General features: G+C 45.9%; 1 protein-coding gene across 1 annotated transcript in view; it reads right to left on the bottom strand.

The window, feature by feature from the left end:
* Nucleotides 1-13,888: 13,888 nt before the first annotated feature.
* The window catches only part of GUCY2C (guanylate cyclase 2C), a 72,949-nt gene continuing 68,888 nt past the window's right edge, over nucleotides 13,889-17,949 (bottom strand). The window contains exon 27 of the mRNA XM_063134658.1: nucleotides 13,889-14,184. Within this exon, the coding sequence (XP_062990728.1) occupies nucleotides 14,010-14,184 (175 nt within the window). The 3' untranslated portion in view covers nucleotides 13,889-14,009. The remainder of the gene's footprint in view (nucleotides 14,185-17,949) is intronic.

The raw sequence follows: 17,949 nt of genomic DNA, 5'->3' as shown, positions 1-17,949 counted from the left end.
ACAGAGATGTGAGTAATAAAAAATAATGTGATCAATAACAAATTAATAAAGAAAGAATACTGGAATTTATAACAAGAAGTAAGACTGCCTGCCTTAGTCAATATCTTATCTGTGTTGCAGAAGCAACAGTTCATATTGCTTGAAACTTTAGACTCTTTGGAGTCCTTCTAATCTAGTTTTGTATTTTAAGTAAATACAAACTAAAAAGTTTTTAAAAACAACTTTTGAAGGTTATTTACTGACCATGTACACTGTTTAAGGGTGCAAGTCTATGTCCAAATTATACTGTCTAAAAAGCTTTAGGATCTAGAGTATTCCTATGTGCAGGCATACCATTGCTGAGGACTCTACACTTATAAGTCAGTGGTATGCCAGTGTAATGTTATTCCAGTGTATCTCGACTACTAGCACAATACTGCCAATGGAGGGGCCAAAATGGGCAGCAAAGGGGACATGTTGGAAGAGCAGTGGGCTTAATCTTTATCCTAAGCTTTCTCAGACCCCACTCCTGGTCCCAACACCAGCATAATATTATAGTAACAAAAGATGTGATGTTAGTTAAAACTCCCAGTGAACCCAATGGAGAGACAAAACACACTGCCCTCCTCCTTCTCTGTCCATAATGTAGCAAGGGAGCATAGAATTCTGAGCTCCATCAGATGAGCGTTTTATTGCTCGCTCATTACTGAGCACTCATGGATTTTCATGGGTCCCTCTCACAATTAGGGGTGTGCACGGACCCCCCCGCTCCGCTTCTCTTCCAGATCCGCGATTTGCGGATTGGGCCGCTTCGCTCTGCCCATGTCCGCTCCGCTCCGCTGCGGAGCTCCGGATCCGGATCGGAGCTCCGTTTCCCCCCCCCCCCCATAGGCTTGCATTGAGCTAAAAAAGTATACAACTTTTTTTCTGTGAAAGTTAGAAACCTCACGTTTGGCACCATGACACCTCATGGAGGTATACACACGCACGCCAAGACTCAAGGCAATCCAATCATCCCCTGAATTTTGGGGAATTTATGAAAATCCAACACCCCATTCACACCCCTTTCGATAGCTCCGTCAATTTGCACGTTAAAAACCTCAAACTCACCACCATGATAGCTTATCCAGGAATACACACGCACGCCAAGACTCAAGGCAGTCCCATCATCCCCTGATTTTTGGGGAATTTATGAAAATCCAACACCCCATGCACACCCCTTTCGAAAACTCCGTCAATTTGCACGTTAAAAACCTCAAACTCGCCACCATGATAGCTTATCCAGGGATACACACGCACGCCAAGACTCAAGGCAGTCCCATCATCCCCTGATTTTTGGGGAATTTATGAAAATTCAACACCCCATGCACACCCCTTTCGATAGCTCCGTCAATTTGCACGTTAGAAATCTCAAACTCGCCACCATGATAGCTTAACCAGGGATGCACACGCACGCCAAGACTCAAGGCAGTCCCATCATCCCCTGATTTTTGGGGAATTTATGAAAATCCAACACACCATTCACACCCCTTTCGATAGCTCCGTCAATTTGCACGTTAGAAAGTAAAACCTCAAACTCACCACCATGATAGCTTATCCAGGGATACACACGCACGCCCAGACTCAAGGCAGTCCCATCATCCCCTGATTTTTGGCGGGGCTTAAACCTGCAGACATCTCAATGGGGCCATTTCAAAGGAAATCCCAACATGCCATGAATTGGGGAGTAGAGATAAACCTATGAATCTTCTTCCACACTTGAAAAATGGATTTGGAACTTCCAAAACTCCAAGTGAGCGCAGGAAGGACTTCTCCCCTGAGTCAAAGCCAGACACACACAACATCCCTGCGAGGCGGGCAGGGGAGGAGAGAGGGAAGGCAGGCAGGCAGCAGACATTTCTGGGGGCATAAGGAAGTGAGCCAAGGATAAGCCAGTAATGCATATAAAATGGAATAAATAAATAAATAAACAAAGGAGGGGTGGAATTAAAAGCAGCAGTGTCGCTGAATAAACAAGAACTTGAAAAAAAGGCTATATCTGTCTTTTACCAGCAATAGGGGGACATGCCCAGGGGAGGGGGGAAGCAGCTGCCAATTTGACTGGTCCTAGTGACCAGTCTTTTAAGAAGCAAGCAACGCTGTCAGTTCAACTCATGAAAGCCATTGCTCCACCACGAGAGCTCTGAGGAGTAGAACTCTCCCTTCAACTCATGATAGGCATTGCTGCACCGGGTTACTCTCTTTGGAGGGCTCTGATGGCCCTCCAAGTACAGGAGAGAGTGAGGGCACGTCCACATGGGATGCCCTAGGGGAGCTCATCCCCTTGCACCACATCTTTTCAGTTGTTCCCCAAAGTTAGGGTGGGTAGCACTGCTGTGTGTTTCCTATCTGTTAGTATGATTTCAGGTTGTGTTAGTGCATTTGGTGGAGCTACTGTTTTAAAAAAACACTGGGAAAACTCCGTTCAGAGTAGAAAGAGAAGTTTCCCAGAATCCCAAGTTACCTGTTTTGCCTATCCCCTCCTCCAACTTTGGGATCATGTGATCATGACCGGAGGTTGACTCTGCTCCTCAGCCCTTCGGAAAAGGTATTTTTCCCGCCGGTTTTTAAAAAAATTCTAGCACACGAACCGCAGCACGCAGAGAGCTGAGAGTAGGCTCAAAATGACCCCCATCCACGACTCTCCAAGCACAAGAATTTTCAGAAAGATAGCTTCAAAAACAACAGTTATCCCCCTTTCTTTTCCGCAATGCAATCCTATGGGCGAAATGTTTCAAGATGGCGATCGGATCGGACCGCAGAAACCGGAGCGCTCCGAAAATGGGCGCTTCTCTTCGCCTTGCTTCTAGGGGTCCGCGGTCCGCTTCTACTCGCCTCTGGGCAAGGCGGAGCAGGCCAATTCGCTCCTGCTTCTCCGCTTCTAATCAGAGCGGAGCACATGCCTACTCACAATGTCGTCTGCCTCCTGCAAGCCTCCCAACCCTTCTAGCCTTCACGCCACAAAAAAACCATCCCAGTATTCCCAATTTAAACCATCATGACACATCCACAGTATTTAAAACCCTGTCAAAGAGACTCAGATTTTAGGGTGTGTAGTATGTGGCTATATCTCTCTGTCCTTGCGTTGTGTACCTGGAGCACACAAGGGAAAATTTTAGTGATGGGAAGTAGACTCTATCTACAAATAGTCTAGCCTCACAACAATTATAGGAAAAAGAGAGCTTCGGCTATTGGACGGTATAAAAATGTAATAAATAAATAAATAAAGAGACTGCTGACATTTTTGTTCTCAGAACTCTGATGGGATCTCCAAACACAAACACCTTATAGCTTCACTCCAACACCCAATACAAGTAAACAAGGTAAGGGGAAATCCAGGCTTCACAATATAACTGCTGCAAAAATCTCCCATCTCCCTCTGCCCCTTCACCACTACTGCCACTTACAATATATGAGAACTGCGTTTTTGCTACTAGGACTGGACAAAGTGTGGCCTCCAGACGTTTTGGCCTACAACTTCCATCAGCCCTAGCCAGTATAGCCAATGGTGAGGGATCATGGGAGTTATAGTCCAAAATATTTATTTAAAACATTTGTACCCCACCCTATATCATTAAGATCTGGATGGTCACAAACTGCCAAGCCCTGAGCTAAACTATATTTGCTAAATAATCAGTCCTTCTTCCTTTAATAGCTCATGTTATTAAGCAGCAGCCAGGCACCTCTCCACCGTGCCTGGGTCCAGCTCCAGCTGAGAGCCCCCTCCCTCCTGCTACCAACTGTCTCTGGAGAAGCCACCAGTGAAGGAGGAAGCAGCAGCCAGGCACCTCTCCACCATGCCTGGGTCCAGCTCCATCTGAGAGCCCCCTCCCTCCTGCTACCAACTGTCTCTGGAGAAGCCACCAGTGAGGGAGGAAGCAGCAGCCAGGCACCTCTCCACCATGCCTGGGTTCAGCTCCAGCTGAGAGCCCCCTCCCTCCTGCTACCAACTGTCTCTGGAGAAGCCACCAGTGAGGGAGGAAGCAGCAGCCAGGCACCTCTCCACCGTGCCTGGCTCCAGCTCCAGCTGAGAGCCCCCTCCCTCCTGCTACCAACTGTCACTGCAGAGGCCACCAGTGAGGGAGGAAGCAGCAGCCAGGCACCTCTCCACCATGCCTGGCTCCAGCTCCAGCTGAGAGCCCCCTCCCTCCTGCTACCAACTGTCTCTGCAGAGGCCACCAGTGAGGGAGGAAGCAGCAGCCAGGCACCTCTCCACCATGCCTGGGTCCAGCTCCAGCTGAGAGCCCCCTCCCTCCTGCTGTCAACTGTAACTGCTGAACTTTGCAACTAAGATTGTAGTGCCTGAATTTGCTTTCCTTTCCCCCCTCCTCCTCCTCCCTCCCAATCCCCTTTCCTTTTGTGTCATGTCTTTTAGATTGTAAGCCTGTGGGCAGGGACTGTCAAGAAATACTTTTGTAAGCCGCCGTGAGAGCCTTTTTTGGCTGAATGGCGGCATAAAAATCCTTAAAATAAAATAAAATAAAAAAATGTTAGCCTTTGACAGACTTTACAAGTCTGTTTTGACATAAGTTCACCTGTTCTTTGCTGTTGCTTGGCTGGGTGAAGTGTATGAAAGCAATGAAATGTGCTGAAGGTAAACCAGAAAAACAAGGAGCAGTTTCTGAGAAGAAGAAGCAAACAAGGAAAGCAACCTGTGTGTTCTAGAAATAAGTCCCTAATTCTGCATGATGGAGCACAACTCAGCAGAATTTGCAAGTTGATCCAGGACAGCTGATGCAAGAACAGATGTCCAGATGGAAGCCTGACCAGGATGGCCACAGCAGATAAGAAAATGAAGAGTGCCTTGGCAAAGGGTGAAGCAAGGCTGGACTAAGAGACAGAGTCTCTTATTAAAAGCTGGTCAGCCCTAAGTAAAGGTGAAGAGGCGTGCCATCAAAGAGGGACTACTTCTGCATGCACAAAGACTACTTCTTCCCAGCCCCAGGTTATCCTCACAGCTTGGGGGATTTGGCCACCCTTTGCAGTATGTGAATTCCAGTGCTCTGTCTGATGACCTACCTGCATTTGCTCCTAGAAGGATATAGAGCTCCATCACACCTACTTTTTTTATCCCATTTTCATCCGCAGTTTCCCCCTCCGTTTCCTTAGTGAATCAAGTGCTGGGCACTTTCACATCTGTGTGTTGTGCTCTTTTAGCTCATGTATCTTTTCACTTGGAGTGCTATTATGCCAGCAAAATCTCCCGCCCCACCTCCTACATTCTCCTTTCCCCTGCAGTTAATTTTTTATTTTTAAAAAATATTTCTTTATTTCTGTGCAAATACAATAGTAAAGCAGCCGGAAAATGCAGGTTGCTTACCTGTAACTGCAGTTCTTCGAGTGGTCATCTATGCATTCACACATATGGGGCTCTGCGCCCACGCGGAGACCTAAACCAGAACCTCAAATAGCTAAATATAACGTTTTAGGCGGGAACCATCCCCAGCGCCACTGCGCATGTGCACGCAGTTCCCGCCTATACCTCAGTTTACAGGACTCCTACATTGTGGCCCCATAAACTATGTATAAAAACTGTTTAGTATAACTTAATTCACAGAAAGTATCAAGATACACCACCAAGAGGGGATGGTGGGTGGGTTGTGTGAATGCATAGATGACCACTCGAAGAACTACAGTTACAGGTAAGCAACCTGCATTTCTTCTTTGTGATCTCTATGCATCACACATATGGGCGATTAACAAGCTGACCTACCTGGAGGCGGGCTGGTGTGTTATCTTAATATCTCGGACAGGACCGCTCTTCCAAACGAACAATCCTGTCGCGCCCTAACATCAAGGTTGTAATGTTTGATGAACGTGGATGGAGTTGACCACGTTGCTGCCTTACATACTTCTTGTAGAGGGACACCCCTATGAAAAGCCACCGAAGTTGCCATCGATCTAGTGGAGTGGGCAGTCACTGTGTCAGACAGCTGCAGGTTGGATAAGGCATAGGCCATCTCAATTGTCTGCGTTATCCAGTGGGAAAGTCGTTGGCAAGATATGGGAAGACCCTTGCAAGGTTCTCCATAACATACAAACAATTGTTTTGTCTTTCTGAAATTTTCCGTCCTTGCCTTGTAGAAAGCAAGGGCTCTTCTAACGTCTAACAGGTGCAGGGTACGGTCCACTGGTGTTGTAGGATTAGGAAAAAATGCAGGCAGTACAATGTCCTGCATCATATGAAAAGCTGACACTACCTTCGGTAGAAAGGCTATATTGCTACGGAGTATCACCTTGTCCCTGTGAAAGGTTCGATAAGGTGGGTCGACTCTTAAAGCTCTAATTTCGCTTGCTCGTCTTGCAGACGTCACTGCTATGAGGAATGCTACTTTAAAAGACAATAGTCTTAGGTCAACCGTAGCCAAAGGTTCAAACGGTTTTCTTGTCAAAGCGTGTGGCACCACAGACAAACTCCAATTTGGGATTACGTGTCTAGTCGTCGGTACCGAGTTCCTTAAGCCCCGTAAGAACTTTTTCACTACCGGGTGCTTGAAAGGTGAACAGCCGTTGATGCCGCGATGGCTGCCAAATGGACTCTTATCGATGACATCTTCAAACCTTGTTGGTACAGAGAGAGTAGGTACTCTAAAATATGCCTGATAGAGCAAGAGTCAGGTCGAGTGTTCCTACTTCTAGAAAAGATAGAGAATCTTTTCCATTTGCTAGCGTATGATTTTCTAGTTGATGGTTTGCGGGACGCTAGCAATACCTCATCGATAGTTAAGGTGTTGGACTGCAGAGTGATATCCTCCACACCGTCATTTTCAGTGTCGACAACTCCGGATGCCGTATCATACCTCGATCCCGAGTCAGCAGCATCGGTATCGACGGGAGCCGTATGTAATTGTGGTTCGACAGTCTCAGCGCGTGGGAAAATCATGGTTGTCGAGGCCACCACGGGGCTATCAAGATGCAGTCTGATTTGTCTGTCTGAATCTTAGCTAGGACGCGCATTAGCAGTGGAAAGGGTGGAAACATGTAGAGTAGAGCTCCTTTCCAAGTCCTGGTGAACGCGTCCCCTAAGGAATATCTGCCCTTGCCTGTTCTGCTGTAAAATTTGGGGCATACAGCATTGCTTTCTGAGGCAAAGACGTCGATCATGGGGACACCCCATTATTGAAAAAGGTCCTGCCTCGTCCTGACATTGAGTTCCCACTCATGATCAGTATGGAACGATCTGCTCAGAAAGTCTACTACAGTGTTCGTCTTCCCTGCAACATGGATGGCGGTTAGGAAGATGTCTCTCCTTATGCACCAGTTCCATATCCGAAGGGCTGATGTTGTCAGGGGATGAGACCTTGTGCCCCCCTGCCTGTTGATATAGCAGATGACAGTAGTGTTGTCGGTGGCTACAAGTACACTGCGTCGCTGTAAAGTTGGTACTAAGGCTTTCAGGGCTTTTTCTACCGCTAGCAACTCGAGGTGGTTGATATGCTCGGTTTTCTGTGGCGTAAACCACCTGCCCTGGACCTGAAGCGATCCACAATGGGCGCCCCATCCTAGCAACGAAGCGTCGGTAACGATCGTCCTCGATGGGTTTGGGATTTGAAAGGGCACTTCCTGGAGGAGATTCTTGTCTATTGTCCATCATAGGAGGGATGATCATACCGAAGGCGGTAGAGACAGTCGAGCCCGATGAGGGTTGGTACATAGATCGAATATTCTGAGAAACCAGTTCTGTTGGATTCTCATCCGTAACCTCACGAACCTGATGACTGCGGTGGTAGCTGACATTAGCCCCAGTAGTCTCTGTATCAACCACGCAGAGGTGAGGCATCGGGTTCTGATATCGAGGACTTGGTCGCATAAGGTTATGGCCCTCGACGTCGGGAGGTAGGCTCTTCCCTCTATCGAAGACAGAGTAACACCTATGAAATCTATCTTTGTTTGCGGTGTTAGGATAGACTTTTCTAGGTTTACCCAAAGCCCCAGGCTGTCAAGGAGTTGCAGGGTAGTGGCAATGCTCCCCTGTAGGGTAGCGCTGTCTTCTGCTACCAGTAGCCAATCGTCTATGTAAGGGTATACAGAGATGGCTTGTTGCCTGAGGTGTGCGCATACTACCGCCATCACTTTCGTGAATACTCGAGGTGCTGTTGCGAGTCCGAACGGGAGGATGGTGAATTGGAAGGGTTGGTCCCCAATTAAAAAGCGGAGAAAGGGTTGGCTTGACTCCCTGATGGAGATGTGAAAGTAAGCGTCCTTCAAGTCTATCACAGCAAACCAGACACCTCTCTGGATCAGTTGAAGGACCGATGCCACCGTGATCATACGGAACTTCTTGGGGGTGATAAAGGTGTTGAGCTGTCTCAGATCTAATATTGGTTGAAGACCCCCATCTTTTTTCGGGACAGTAAAGTAACGGGAGTAGAACCCTTGATTGATAAGAGGAGTTGGAACATGGGAGATAGCTCCCTTGTCGAAGAGAATTTGTATCTCTTGGAGAAGTGGAGTCGAAGGTGCCGTTATCTTTAATCCCGAAAAAGGAGGGGTGATGTCGAACTCGATGTCGTATCTATTGCGGATGATGGTAAGGACCCAAGAGTCTGTGGTTATTTGTTCCCATTGGTGAATGAATTGCTGGAGTCGGCGACCGAAAGGTGGCAAGTAAGGGTAAGGGCAGTCACAGGTGCTGCTTTTTCCCAAAATCTGGTTGTCGGTGGGTTTGTTGGTAACGGGACTGATAGCTCCGCTTTCTCTGCAGTTGTTGTTGCTGCTGTTGTCTAGGCTGCTTATCATATTGAAAGCGTTGCTGTTGCTGAGGGAATGGTTGTCTGGACCATCTTCTAGGTCTATACTGGACCATCGGTGTGGAAAAACCCATTCATTTTGCCGTTGTGCGGGCTTTATGGATGGAGTCCATTGCCTCGTCCATTTTGGCGTTAAAAAGGCCCTTGCCATCGAAGGGTAAATTCTCAATGCGAGTTCTAGTCTCATGACTCAGCCCGGCAGACCTAAGCCATGCATGTCTATGAAGGGCTATGGAGCCCATCATAGCTTTCAAATCACAATCTGTTTGGTGTCTCGCAGTACTGAGCTGTTGCTTTGCGATGGCCGATGCTTCCACCTGGAAGACTCTGGCTAATTCCCTTTTATCATCAGGTAAATAGTCACAGAGTGATCCAATTTTTTCCCACAGGAAAACCTGGTACCATGCCATGGTTGCTTGGTAGGTAGCAGCTCGTAAGTCTAAGGAAGTAGATGCATAAATTTTTCTACCCAAGAAGTTTAATTTTCTGCCTTCTTTATCGACAGGCGCAGAATTAATCTTTTGGGATTTCCCCTGTGACGACTCGACCACAATCGAATTAGGCTTTGGGTGCTGAAATAGAAATTCATTCCCCTTTTTCTGAATGCGATACATCGCCTCAAGTCACTTTGAAGTTGGCGCTGTAGAAGAGGGGCTTTCCATGACATTTGTGCAGTCTGTAGCAAGGTAGGAGGAAATGGTATGGCAACTGATACATTGGTGACCGTGTGGAGTACATCATAGATGGGGTCATCAAGTCTCTCCAGAGGCTGAAGGGTTACAAGCCCTAACGATTGAGCCATTCTTAAAATGTGCTCAGAGAAATGTCCCATATCCTCGGACGGAGACGCAGGGTTTTTGGAATTTACTGCATCATCTGGCGATGGAATAGAAGGCGTTGGTGATACAGAGGAGATTGAATCCGACTGATAATCATCGTCAGGTGAAATAGATTGACGTTGTGGTGACAATGGTAAAGGTTGAACCTCTTGTTCTGAATGCGACGGCAGTACAGGCACGATAGCCGTGTTCGATACCATAGCTGGTTGATCATGGTATCAACGAAGTGCTGGAGTTGGTGGCGCCGACTGTTCACGGTACCGAGAAGGTGTCGGTATAGGTGGTGGAGGCACCATTGGGCCCGGGAGGGCTCTCAGTACCAGCGGAGGCCGTGCAAACTGGTTATCACCAGGTTGTTGGTACTGATAATAGTAGTCTTCTGCCGGTAAGTATGCCTGCGGGCGATAGTATTCCCAGTCGGCCCAGTCGCAGCGTCCATAGGGATCAGCGTATGCTGATTGTTTATCCCAGTTGGAACGGGGAGAGTATGATCTCTCTCTGTAAGCAGTTGGTCTAGGCGATCTAGACCTCGCTGGGGAGATCGGAGGCAAACACTGCTGTGGTTGCCCTTCGAGGTCTACAGTCGCTTGCTCGCATGAAGGTAACTCATGTTGTACCGATCGTGTTGGCGTCGAATCTCTAATATCACCCTCAGAGATTGATTTCAGTGGCCTCGGTACCGAGGTCGGTACCGATGCGGGCCTGCTCGATACTGTAGCAGTCGGTACGGTAGAGCTGCGTGGAGAGGAAGATTTGTTAGAGTCCTTTCTCTTTTTCTTCCTTTTCTGCAATTCAGCAGACTTTGGAGTCCGGGCTTTTTTAGAATTTTTTCTAGCCACAGAGCTAACCAAAGAGCGACCAGGCGTGAGGGGTATATCCATCCTCTTTTTTGCCATGGTCGTTTCTGAGATAACGAACGTTTGTACGCCAGAGCTCTGGTCATCGTCGATACTCTGTTGTGTAAGAGTAATGGTCCTTTTTGGAATCGCAGGTTTCTCCATTGTTTTCTGTTTGGGGGCGTCGGTTGCCTTGAGGGCCTTTTCCCACAAGATGGATCTCAGCCGATCGGCCCGATTTTTGCACGTCTGTTTAGTAAAAGACATGCAGTGGTGGCACATCTCGACTTTATGGCCCTCGCCCAAACAGATTATGCAGAGCAACTGACCGTCAGTTGGAGGAAGTTTCGCCCAGCAACTAACGCACTTCCTAAAGGGAGCTTTTACTGCCATAGGACCAGAAGGCCCTAGCGACCCGCGGATCACCGCAAAAACGAAAGTAACAATACTATATCTAATAATTTCTTATTTATTTTTTAGATAGTAAAGAAGAGGAGAAAAAGAGAAGAGGATACTAAGAGGATACTGAGAGAAAATAGTACTGTAAAGGTAAGTATAAGAAAAACTATGAATAAAAATGCTAAGAGGTCAGTTTTCTAGGTCTAGCCACAATGGCGGACGATGAAGAACTGAGGTATAAGCGAGAACTGTGTGCACATGCGCAGTGGCACTGGGGATGGTTCCCGCCTAAAATGTTATATTTAGCTATTTGAGGTTCCGGTTCAGGTCTCCACGCGGGCGCAGAGTCCCATATATGTGATGCATAGAGACCACGAAGAAGAACTGTGCAATTATGGTAAAGCAACACACTACACTTTCCTCTAAGCTCATATTAAACAAACTCCAAGGAAGGGAGGCCATTTGTAGAAAGTAGGAGGGAGTCCATGGGTCAAGACTGTTACTGCCCCTTGGCTTGGGAAGGGTTTGCAGGGGAGGAGGAGGAGGGAAGGTTTGTTTTGCACATTTCAAAGGGTGGTCAGATGAACAATCATTTTAAGTAATTTCTTTTGTAAAGGTGGTCAGGTCACCTCCTTTGCTCCAAGGTAACCAAAATGCTTATATCAGTGTAATTTTAAAATATAAAGATCAAACTTGGTGTGGTGATAGCTCTTAAAGAGGGCTTTAGCCATGCCAAGTTTGAATCAGTTCCATTCATGCCTTGATTTTAAGCAATTTTTAAAATGGAAATTAACAAAAATGTTTACATCTGTGTAATTTTTAAAGATAAAGAGATCAAACTTGCTACAGTGATAGCTCTTAAGGAGGGCTTTAGCCATGCCAAGTTTGGATCAGATCAGTTCATCCCTTGATTTTTTGAATTTTTTAATTCCCCCTTAAATCATTTTCTTGATAGTCCATCAGTGCAAAATTCCACCTGTTTACATTTGTGAAGGGTCTGTTTTCCTTTCCTTTTGCGAAGCTGTGGTTCTCCAAGTTCATAAAATAGAGATCTACTGGTTCCCTTACTCAAGAATAAATCCTATTGCTTTCAACTGCTTTTACATCCAAGTCATACTAAAATCCCAAGCATGCTTACCTTTGAGTAAACCCCATTGCACAGTGAGAGAGACTTACTTCTGAGTAAACAGAAGTAAGACCTCAGAAGTAAGCATAGGGTTGCAGAGCACTTCTTTCCAGTTTAGACTTTAAACAAAAGCTTCTGAGTGAATACACTATTAAAAGTCAGTTCTATATGTGTTTACTCAGAAGTAAGCCTCTCTGTTCAATGGGGTTTACTCAAAGGTGTTCTCTGTGTTTTGTAGTGCTGTTGTTTAGGGTGACCATATGAAAAGGAGGACAGGGCTCCTGTATCTTTAACAGTTGTATTGAAAAGGAAATTTCAGCAGGTGTCATTTGTATATATGGGGAACCTGGGGAAATTCATTCTTCATCACAACAGTTAAAGCTGCAGGTGCCCTGCCCTCTTTTAAATCTGGTCAGTCTAGTCTAGCTCCTGTACCTTTAACTGTTGTGATGAAGAGGGAATTTCACCAGGTTCTCCATATTGATGGTGCTATATAAATAAATAATAATAAATAATAATAATATACAAATGACACCTGCTGAAATTCCCTTTTCTATGCAACTGTTAAAGATACAGGATCCCTGTCCTCCTTTTCATATGGTCACCCTACTGTTGTTTTCTTCTCAGATTTGACACCTGGAGTACATAGGTTCCTTGCTAATATATGCTGTCATTGACCAATGTAACCTGGCTCCTGCCTTGCCAGAACCATTTGATTGCCTAGCCCTACACTGATTTAATGGGAGTATATTTACATGGACACTGCAATGCCCATGTAGTTAAGAGCGGAAAGTAGATTCTGCATCAGTATAAATAACTGCTGGAATATTTTCTTTTTACAAAGTGGTCATTTAATCCTGAGAATTTATTGTCACACATAAGTAGCCAGCTCATATAAAATGTAAGTACTGTTTATTTGCTAAACATTATACAGAGGTGATTTTGAAGTTTAATTTAAGAATGATTTCCCCCAGTTGTCCTTTTATTTTATTTACTTCCAACATTTGAATGCCACTTTTCTTCCACACAAGTGGCTCTCAAACCACAATCAGTACAATTATAAATAAAAATAAAGATGTCATCCATCAATTAAAAAAAATACTGAACACTTATAATAAGGCAACAAACAGAGCCTAAAAATCAAAATATGGAATTATTAAACATTAAAACAAGTTTTAAAAGGACCTTCAGAAAGCTGAGAAAGAGGAAGCCAAATGGGTCTCTTAGGGAAGGGACCAATCCCTCTGCAAAGATATCAACAGACAGGCAGTCCCATGTGACAGCAGACAGTCCTTTAACTGTCATGGACCCAAACCATTTAGGACTTTAAAGCTCATAACGAGCTCTTAAATTGGACCCAGAAACAAATCAGGAGCCAGTGATGAATGTACATTTCCAAACAAATGTTTCAAATAAAAATTGTGACACATCAAGACCTGAAAATGGGTACCAGACCAACACATTTTAAATAAGTCAAAATATTTTAGATGGTTTCTGTAATAAGAGACAGGTGCTTGCAGTAAAAAAAAAAAAAAGGGGGGGGGAGAAATCTATTTAAACATGACAGAATGGCTTGTTAAAAATACAACCATCTTTACTTTCTGAAGAAGCAAAGGAATGGCCGTATGATTCGAAGAGCAACAATTTCAAACAGTACTTTCAATGCTTGCTTGCTTGCTTGCCTGCCTATTTATTTACTTACACTTTCCGATATGTTCAAAATGGCTTATACCAAGCTGAATGTAAAGGGAGCGGCGAGATGGACACCCTCTTTCTTCGCCATCTCCCTATTCCACTAAGCAGAACATCAGTGAAGCCTCCAAGGAGCATGTTGCATTAAATTATTTGTATTTTTCTCATGTGGCAAAGGGAATGTGCTTTCCACAGATAATTACCTACAGATTTCACTCAAAGCAAGGATCTAGTCTGTCTGCAACCAACCAGTGCTCTGAAATATTGCAAATATGTGGAGTGTGCATAACATCTATCTTATATTTAGTTCTAACTTCCTGGGATTTTTTAATCAAGTTCTTTATCGAGTTTACAGATGAGTGCTGGAGCTTTCTGTAGTAGTCAATTGCAGATATTCCAGAGTGCCTTTGCGGCAACTAGCCACACGTGAAATCCCTCGCACCTGGAATTCTTCTATTGGTCTTTTCTGCAGAGAGTCTGTTATCATCTCATCAAAATCAGCCTGCAAACGCTGTTGATTCTCACTGGAAACAAGCAGGAGAGAAAAATCAGAAGGATTTCAGTGATGCTTTCCTCCACTTACAATTCTTAATCATAAGCCCTTTTAAGTTTATTCCATTCAATTTATTATGCATTTTAAATCCATAATCTAATACTAATTTTGCCCTCGTATTATCCCCCTTGTTTCTATAGCGTGTGAAGCCCTGATCACACCTGTGCACTTTTAGGGTTCATGGATATTTATACCTGTCCTGCCCTGCGCACCTGCAAATTGGCTATTGCATCCACCCGTGGATCTCCTTTGTACCTCCTGCTGCACTCTATTGGTGGTTGGACAACTCCCCCCCCCCTCACTGACTGTGATGGACATGGGGCTACTAGGTGTTGCTCTGCTTTTTCCTCAGCAGTAGCTTCACTTGTTGCTAAACAGATTTGGGAAAAACAAGGACTTCTCTCCCCTAAGTAGTTTGGTGGATATCCCTTGAAAGTCATTAAGCGCCCTCCTACACATCTTTACTTGGAAGTAAGTCCTGGTTAGGAGCACTGACACTGCCTGGGATTGGGCTGGTAGAGAGAAAGAAAGGAAAGGGGGGATGTAGAGAGAGAGAGAGAATCCTGCTTCAATAAAGTGCCCACCTGGATGGAAAGAGACATGAGGCTCTTGCTTCCCCGTTGCTTGACTAAAGGTTGCCTCTCCGCCTCCCCTTGATGCAAAACAGAGCCCCCCCCAAACCTGGAATAAGAAAAGAAGCTGCTGCTGCAAACTTCCGGGGATTGGTATCCTCAGCCAACTGCAGAGACAGCTGGTGTCTAAGCCTTGTGGAAAGGGCACCAGGCAAACCCGGTTCCCCTCACCCGTTTCTTCTCCCTGCTTCACACAGTGCACCTCTCATACATGCTCCATCTTTCAAATGCACACACACACACACCCAAGAGCCCTCCATGGCTCTCTAGAACTGGAACATGTGTTTACTCAAAAGTAAGACTCTCTTTGTTCAATGGGGTTTACTCAAAGGTAAGCCTGCATGTGACTTTAGCAGTTGAAATCAATGGGATTTACTTTTGAGTAAGGGAACCAGGAGATCTGTAGTTTATGAACTTGCACAGCAAGTTCATAATCTTTGCACAGCAAAGATTCACAGCTTTGCATGATCAAAGGAATGGAAGATCGATCCTACGATCCTTCGTACTGGTGCAAAACAGAGGAAAAGAATTTGAGGGGAATTTTAAAAAATCAAGGGACGACCCAATCTGATTCAAATTTGGTATGCTGAAAGCCCTCCATAAGAGCTATCACTCTGCCAATTTGGATCTCTTTATTTTTAAAACTTACGCAGATGTAAGCATTTGTTTAGTTCCTATTTTAAAAATTCCTTAAAATCAAGGGTTGATCCAATTGGATTCAAATTGAGCATGCTGAAAGCCCTCCTTAAGAGCAATCACTGTGCCAATTTGAATCACTTTATCTTTAAAAATGAGGGTGCTGCTGGCAAGGAGGGTACATTTTCCACATTTCTTTTAAGGTGAAAATGCCTACTCAAGAGTAAGAACATAGAGCTCAATGGGACCTCTTCTTGCTCCAGAGGGACTGCTTATAACCCACATGCAAATTGAATCCATAGATTAATTGATTAATCAACTAAAACCCTTTTATTGAAAAGGAGAGTAGGAAAGGGGAGGGGAGAGAAGCTACACAGCCTGCTGGAGAAAAGGCACGCCCCCTCTTTCATCAGCAATTCTGCCCCTTGAAAACACACCCACAGAACATCAGATTGAAAATGATGGATGAAAATACACATTTAAGTTTGAGCAGTATGCTTTCGCATTACCCGAAGAATGAGACTTTCCGTGCCAAAATACATTGCTAAGAGGAGGGGAAGAACCACAATCACAGCATGACATGGTCGGCGTCATCTGAGTCCTTTGCATGCAATTTGCCACGATAGCAGACTATAACACTGGTGTGATGGAGCTTTAAGTGACAACTTATATATTACATTGGAATGACATGTTTGGAGCTTCCTGTGGAGAATGTGCCAGAGCACTGCTGAGCCACAACCAACTCCCAAGGTACATCCAAAGGTTGCCAACTTACCAGATATTTCTACTGCTATAACTTCCTTTGAACCTTAACCCCTGGGCAGGATGATTCCAAAGGTTTCAGAATAACTACACACCAGGGCAGCTGCAATTGCCAACTGCAATATCTTCATCATGGAAAGGTGAATCCATTCTATCCTCCCTTTACCTGTCTTAAATTTATGCATGTAGCATAAAGCAGCAGTATAAGCACATGGGAGGGTGTTCCTCCTGATCTTATGAAAGATTATTTGAGACCAAAGAGAAGCAAAACTGTAGGGGGGGGGGGAGTCAATGATTGGTAAGCAAAAAAAAAAAAAAAAAAGTTTCTAATTTACAGGCAGGAGCAATCCCATCATTGGGTTAGAGTGGTCTGAGATTCCCAAAGCCCTGCCAGGCTTCTGACACCAGGGGCTTGTCTTGACAAGGGAAAAGCCCTGGGGTGGATCTGCAGTGGTGTTACGTCATTTATATGACACAGCAGCCATTGCAGAGCAATCCCAGGGCATTCCCCCAAAGCTCCGCTTTAAAAAAGTCAGGGACTTACCCTGACTTTTTCCTCTGAGCAAGGTGCAGACACACATTTGCAGTCTGTTGCCTTGCTCTGGTGTTACAGCAGAGGCGTGGCCTGGCCAATGACAACCCCTGATTGGTTGCCATCAGCCTGGACCTGGGGAGGGGGCAGGCCAGCAAGCTGAAGGCTGCTGGACCACCTCTGCAGTCCAACGGAGCATGGCAATTAAATAAAACGTTTTTTAAAAAACCCTGGAGCCAGCTGGTGTGCCAGGACAAGGGGGGAGGGGGCAGCCCAGGGAGCAAAATGGCCGCCGCTTCGCAGTTACAGATAAAAAAGGGGGAAGGAACAAGCAGCCAGAGGGAGGAGAGGTGGTTTGGACACCACAGGTCCCCCAGCTGCAACATCTTTTTGGGACTGGGAGCTTAAGAGGCAGGCTCCTGCTACCTGGGATCGTGTCCATCTGATCCAGCCAGGAGAGGAAGCCTACAAAGCAAGGGGCCAGTCAGCGGCTGCTGTTGTCCTGCCTCGGGGGTTTGCCTAGTCTGTGGAACCTCCAACTGCCTCCTAGCAGACTCAGGGCCAGATCTACACATCGTTGCGAAGGTGCTTCCGTGCGCCTTTTTTAAAGACGTACCTAAAAGAAGCACCTCTTTCTTTACTGTGTGTACTGTGAGCTAGGCAGCGCCGCCTGCGGAAGAATCTCTACCCCATTCAAAGACGCTGCTCTGGCCGCTTCCCCCTTGTGTGTTCTTCCATTCGAATAATCCCCCCTCCCACCCGGCAGCTCTTCTGGCGCGTCCCGCCGGCAGCGGCTCCTCCTGCAAAACACTTTTCTCCCTCGGTGTGTTTGTATTTATGTTTGCGTGCGTGTGTGCGAGCACACACCGAAGAGAGTCAGGAGCTGAACTGGGACTGGGAGCTTCAGAGGCAGGCTCCTGCTACCTGGGATCGTGTCCATCTGATCCAGCCAGGAGGGGAAGGCCTGCAGAGCAAGGGGCCAGTCAGTGGCTGCTGTTGTCCTGCCTTGGGGGTTTGCCTAGTCTGTGGAACCTTCCAACTGCCTCCTAGCAGACTCAGGCTCCCAGCAAAGAACCATCTCACACACACCCAGCTGCAACAACTTTTTGGGACTGGGAGCTTAAGAGGCAGGCTCCTTTGGAGGTGTTGTGTATTTAAAACTTTTTTTTTTTTA

The sequence above is a fragment of the Elgaria multicarinata genome, chromosome 9 (assembly GCF_023053635.1).
Source record: "Elgaria multicarinata webbii isolate HBS135686 ecotype San Diego chromosome 9, rElgMul1.1.pri, whole genome shotgun sequence".
NCBI lineage: Eukaryota > Metazoa > Chordata > Lepidosauria > Squamata > Anguidae > Elgaria > Elgaria multicarinata.
This window is presented reverse-complemented; position numbering and strand designations above follow the sequence as displayed.